Below are 6,085 nucleotides of genomic sequence, written 5' to 3'. Positions count from 1 at the left end.
TCCTTCTCCTCTCTCTCCACCTTCCTGTCTCTCTCGCTGTGTGTGCTCTTATCTCTCCATCTCTCTCTCCTTCTCTCTCTCCTTCTCTCACTCTGACAATCTGTGCAGAGTATCTGAAGGGGATGTAACATCACTTGGCAAAGGAAAAAAAAATATCAGAAGCAGAGTAAAAAAAAACTCTTTTCAGTCAGCTTCACAGCTCAGACTCACACACAGAGCTCTGGGTCCCTCAGTACTTTACCCAAACTCCTCTTTCCAAAAGAAACAGAAGCTCATCTCCATCCTTCTCTTTATCCTGACAATCCAGAACCAGAGGACATTGAGACAATCAGTGCTGCTACATGAATAATATCAGACAGAACAGTCACATCTCCCCCTTTTTTTAGAGACAGAGCAGAGCTCCTGGTTCTCCTCTCTGTGAACTGGGCTCAGGGGTCACTGATCTGGCAGCTATGGGCTCTGTTCCAGGTCAGAAGCAAGACGCTTCTATTAACCCTTTCCAGGACCTCCAGCCCTTCAGTATTACTGCCCTGATTCAGTGTCTTTACTGTAAGTCAGCCTCCAAACATATTTTAGAAACGTTTTGACAAATAATTGAACAGCAGTCTGATTATGTAATTATTGTAAATATTTTGTACTTATTATTACTTACTTAATTCAACCTCCAAACATCTGTCAGAAATGTTCTGACTCACAATTGAGCAATATGCAATTATTATAACTTATGTAATGAACACCAGTATTGATACTCTGATCAGTGTATTATGATTCTCAGCAGCAGCAGACCAATGGTCGTGTCTACAATAGAGAGTCTTATAAATATACAGTTAAACAGAATCTGATAACAGTTATATAGATAATTAAAGAATCAAATAGGTTGAGTAACTGAGTGCTTGAGTGGAAATAAAACCAGGAGATGCACTTCTACCTCCAGGATCAGGAGTCTGATCCTCCTGGCTTCTATTCTGTGGAGATTCGTGTAAAACGATTAAAAGCGCTTATTACAGTGACTTGTGCTCTTTCTTTTCTGCTCTACGGGAGTACGCTATACAACGCATTAGTCTGTGAAGTAAACTATTTTTTTTTGTTTAATTAATTTCATTCCTGTCTGTCGCTGTCCTTCTCCAACTGTTAGGAATCGCTTCTCTTCACAGCCCGGTGTGTTTTTTTTTTTGGAGGTGTTATATGTGTAAGACAGGAGTCTCCTCCAGCGGAGACGCGCTCTGCTCTGTCAGAAAGAGCGCTGTGACGTCACAGACACCAGCCAGAGCGCCGAGATCAGAGAGTGAGACCGCTGGAGGCGCGCAGAGCACACGGAGAGTTATTGATCACTTATCTATCGACAACCAATTAATTAAACTGAATAATTGATTAACTTCACCGATTGGTGAGTACTGATTCTTTTCTTGACCCTGTTTTAAAAATCTAGAATACAGTCAATACAGCTTGTATCGATCAATAAGGAATTGTATCCTAGAGCTAGAAAAGTATATTCCAAGTTGATAAATTTGTGTAGGCAACAGTTTAAATGTATTTTTCCACTGTTTACAAACCATAAGTATGGTAACCACGGCAACACGTGCCACATCACTGTGTCCGGCTAGGTCTCGACTTGTCACAAAGAGCTGTGTGACGTCACGGACAGCAACTAGTACTAATGCTAGTGTATTCATGTTAATATTAGTGTGAGTACAACTTGTAGTTTTAATATTAATGCCAGTGTTCATGTGAGTTTTAGTGATGATATCGCTACTGATTTTTTAATGCTAGTATTTATGTTAATATTAGTGATAATTATAGAGTTACTGTTAGAGTATTTACATTAGTCGTCATGTTAGTTTTAGTGATAGCATTACTGTTATTAATAGTATTAGTAGTGTAGTAGTAGTTTGTGTCAGTTCTAGTGGTGATGATGATAATGTAAGTCTTAGTGATAGTGTTACTGTCGTAATGTTAGTGGAATTTGTGTTAGTCTTAGTTATAGTGTATTATTATTAGTGTATTAACAGTGTTAGTGTGGGTGTGTGTCTGTGAGTGTGTGGGTGTGTCTGTAAGTATTTGTAGTGTCTATGTATGTGTCTGTGAACGTGTGTATGTGCGTAGTGTCTGTGAGTGTGTGTTGTGTCTATGTGTGTGTGTGTGGTGCCTGTGAATGAGTATAGTGTCTCTGTGTTAATTTGTGTGGGTGGGTGTCTGTCAGTGTGTGATAATGTGTGTGAGTTTGTGGGTGTAGAGTCCAGACCAATGTCCACAGAGCTGTGAGTGCTCTGTTTTTATCACTATTGCAAATAATGACAGCAGTAGTACTAGCAAGAGTATTAGTATCAGAATTAGTTTAAGAATTTGAAGTCATGGTCGAAGTAATAGCAGTAGCAGTAACAACAGTGGTAGTTGGATTATCCAAGCAGTTAATTCAGAAACTACAGTATTACACATTTATACCCTATTTTCTAGGCATGTTTTATAAAGTGGTATGATGCTCTGGATTAAATGGCACATTATAAGAAAAAAATGATTGATTGATTGACTGTGAGAGTGAAGTCTGGTCGAACTCGTTTGTCTAACAGAACTGTCCTGTCCACAGATATCATCAGAGGTGAACAGAGAAGATGTCCAGACCCACCAGAGACTGGAGACAGGTTCAAGAGTCAGGCCCCAGACCCAGAGAGCTGTGAGTCCACTGCTGTTCTAGTTCATATTGTGCTTCTTCCTCTTCCTCCTCCTCCTAAAATTAAAACGCATCGCAGTAGCAGGGCTCTGCCATCCTCTTTTGGGGGAAGAGAAGACTCTACATGACAGTATGTGCGTCTGTGTGTGTGTTAGTGTGTGGGAGTGTGTGTCTGTGCGGTGTGTGTGCTTGTGAGTCTGGTCCAGCCATTGTCTGTAACAGAAGTGTGTCCGACAGATCAGGAGGGAGGTAACAGGAGACTCAACTGACACAGGATGTGGACCCCAAAAATAGTGAGTCTGCATTATTATTATTATTATTAGGATTGAGAGGGTGTGAGAGACAGGGGGTCCCAAACTCCATTCCTAGACATCAGTCTCCTAGTTTTCTATCCAGATCTCGGTTACAAAGTTGATCCAGTTTTTTTAATTAAACGAAAAATTATTCTAATTCCATTTTACAGGCCTAAAATATTTAACTGTGCCTTGAACGTTTTGAGTCTTCAACAGTGAGAGACATTAAAATATATTATTGAACACATTATTTCCACATCTTACTAAGAAAATAATTAGCTTAATTGTTTAATTGGCTAGCCCCAGTTCGAAAGAAAACCTGGAGATGCACTTAGCTCTCCAGTGACTGGAATGGGGCTTGAGACTCCTGGTCTAGGAGAACTGGTCCATCAACAGGCCTCAGCAGGGATGCTGGGGATCATGAAGCTGGATAGCTGAGGGCTGGACACTGCTTCTGGTTCGAGGACGACAGACCACTGTGATTTATGGTCATCTTGGCCCATGATGATGATGATGAAGGTGTGTTTGTGTGCCTGGCTGGTAACTCTGTTTCTACTCCCCAGCCGCTGGGAGAGACTCGCTTAAGGCGAGAGAGGAATAGCCAAGCAGTGAGACGGGCTTCACACTGATGCCTGGGGCAGATCCCAAAGAAACGTGAGTATTGGCTTCAACGACATGGTTGGGTAGCTTGTTCCACGCCCCAACCACCCTCTTAGTACAGTAGTGCCACCTGTCCTGACTATAGGGTCTCATCCAGCTGTCTCCTGAGATAAACCAGGGAATCAGCTTCAACAACATGACTAGACTGCTTGTTCCACACCCCCACGCCGTTCTATGTAAAGAAATGCCTCCTGCTTCTCAGTTTTAAATACTGTTTTACTACTGTGTTTAATACTGTTTGACTAAGAATAAGCCTGTTCCAAGACGCATAAACTTGGTCTACTGCTGCTGTTGAGACTAAAGTAGTCAACTTACTGAAAGATCTCGACAGAGACGGACGTGACCCTGAAAGGCCAGAGAGGGGCGACCGATACAGGGGCTGTGAGCAAAGGCTCTTCCAGAGTAAGACAACCAGTGTGTTCTGCTCAGGATGATGATGGTGATGCAGATGATAGTGAAGATAATTAAGGTGGTCTTGATGATGATGGTCTTGATGAAAAAGCTGTTGATGATGATGGTGGACATGATGATGTTCATGATGAAGAAGGATATGGTGATGAAGATGGTGTAGTTGATCATGATCATGATCGTGATTAAGATCATGGAGATTGTGATGGTGGAGGTGGTGATGAAGGTGACACAGTCATGCCTGTGTGTGGATGTGTGTGAAAGGGGAGGTGGGGTTGGGTCAGGTCTGCTGCTGTCATCTGATGGGACAGTATCTTTCCTCCTACAGATCATTAAGGAGACGATTGCAGGCTGTCGGAGGAAGAGGAAGCAGACTCCCCCTGTGTACCCTCACTTACTTGCTGGCATGCCCACTCACCCCAGCCTGGCCCCGGCTGCCCTGTGGTGTCTCAGGGAGGACCTGGGGGTTGAACTGGAGGGGCTGCTCTAGGTGGAGGAGAGCCGGGTGCGGACCTGGGCTCAGAACACGATGTCCTCTGTCCAGCTTGACTGCCTGGAGCTGTATGATGAGGTCCTGGCCGAGTTTGGATCAGAGGCTGCTTAGTGGGATTGGTGAGTCCCTGAAACCCCTTCCCCTTGTCCAGCTTGCACTGCAGTACTTAGGGGCTGGAATGACTCTCCTGTCCCCCTCAACTTTCCAAGATACCTGCGTCACCCCACTCAACCTGGTCCCCAGGAAATCTTCCAGATCCAAGGGGAGAGAGACAGGAGCTGGTCTGGGACTCCAGCTTGCTGTTATATCAAGTGGGTGGGTGAAAGACACTCTGCTTACAGATCAACACTAGGGGCCATCATCGATTAGGTGGTGAGACTCTTGGTCATCGATGGCAACAGCGGGGCTCTATTAATAGTGGGGAGACTTCCCCATTCTCTATTGGCTCTATAAACAGTGGGGTGACCCACCTCCCCCCCTCTTTTGGCTTTAGAGACACCACAGTTCCACCCCTAGGTTGCATCTCCTGTCTGGCGCTGTGGAGGTATGATGATGATTCACTGTCCTTGTTCTCCCTTTCTGGTACAGGAGTTGGTACTGAGTTAGTGGAGTTTCATGGAGGAGATGATAAGAAATTTGGCCCAATCCCAAAATTAAAACAGTGAAGACAACAGGCAACACAAAGGGAGCTCTGATAATGGAGGTTTGGTTTGACGGCAGCAGACCTGGTCAGGACATCTTGCCTGATTCTCCCTCCCCTTATTCCCAGGATTTTCCCTTCCAGAGCGCAGGAATCATGAAGCAGGATGACTACAAGGAGACACTGAAGTCCTACTTCGAAAACACAAAGGTCAGGTGTGGCTTCTCCGAGGTGGACAAGTGCTTCAACCAGGTTGCAGCCAACGTCGATGTCGACCTCATCCTGCAGAAGTACCTGGGAGAGGCTGTGGCCGAGGTCTGTGAATAGCAGGTTTATTTTTTCTCTTTGTAGTAGTCTTAGGACCGTCTGACCTGTTGTGGTCAGAGCAGGAACAGGAAGGTCTTCTGTGTGTCTTCAGTCTCCACAGCCCAGGAGACGCACAATCCAGGTGGGCGAGGCTGTTGAAGAAAACAAGCTGCCATACCTCCCTCTCCTGGATCTTTGCGCCCCTGGGCCCTCCCTCTTCGATCACCTGTGGCCCCGCTGAGCTCAGAGAAACCCCTGGTGACTGCGCCATGCTGCCCCCATCAGCTCCCGGAGAAGCTCCCTCCTCTAAGGAGCGTCAGAGCTCCTGAGCTTCCGAGACAGGTGAGAAGCGAACAGAACCTCAGTCCTTGTGTGGAGTCACCTGTACAGACTTTTATAGGACACACTGTATAGACTCACCTGTACAGGCTCTTATTAGGACTCACTATATAAACAGACCTGTACAGACTCAAAACAGAGTCAAACACACTGTATAGACTCGCCCCCGTACAAACACTTAAAAAAACTGTACAGACACACTTGTCCAGGATCTTATTGGACAAACTGTGCACTCACCTGGTGAAACTCAGTACATATGGACCTAGAGTGGTTACAGA

The 6,085-nt window shown here is 45.0% G+C and overlaps 1 protein-coding gene across 2 annotated transcripts; it reads left to right on the top strand.

The window, feature by feature from the left end:
• Nucleotides 1–4,584: 4,584 nt before the first annotated feature.
• Nucleotides 4,585–6,085, top strand: LOC148826638 (uncharacterized). Of its 2 annotated transcripts, XM_088926297.1 has the most exons (3): nucleotides 4,585–4,641; nucleotides 5,292–5,477; nucleotides 5,581–6,085. In XM_088926297.1, exons 2-3 carry the CDS (start codon nucleotides 5,319–5,321, stop codon nucleotides 5,707–5,709), a joined length of 288 nt encoding a protein of 95 aa, XP_088782423.1. In that variant the 5' UTR covers nucleotides 4,585–4,641; nucleotides 5,292–5,318; the 3' UTR covers nucleotides 5,710–6,085. The 2 variants fall into 2 exon arrangements, with proteins under 2 accessions (XP_088782423.1, XP_088782422.1); XM_088926296.1 differs by lacking the exon at nucleotides 4,585–4,641 and having other exon boundaries at nucleotides 4,909–5,477.

Source organism: Atractosteus spatula, chromosome 10, assembly GCF_055471065.1.
Source record: "Atractosteus spatula isolate fAtrSpa1 chromosome 10, fAtrSpa1.hap1, whole genome shotgun sequence".
NCBI classification, from domain to species: domain Eukaryota; kingdom Metazoa; phylum Chordata; class Actinopteri; order Semionotiformes; family Lepisosteidae; genus Atractosteus; species Atractosteus spatula.
Note: the sequence above shows the minus strand (reverse complement) of the source record. Positions and strands in the feature narration are given on the sequence as shown.

Bases quoted from the DNA above. Each gene is read 5' to 3' on its own strand.
- LOC148826638 (XM_088926296.1), top strand. From the start codon at position 5,220: ATGGAGGTTTGGTTTGACGGCAGCAGACCTGGTCAGGACATCTTGCCT. The intron at 5,478-5,580 runs GTCTGTGAATAG...GTGTGTCTTCAG, and splicing joins TGGGAGAGGCTGTGGCCGAG to TCTCCACAGCCCAGGAGACG.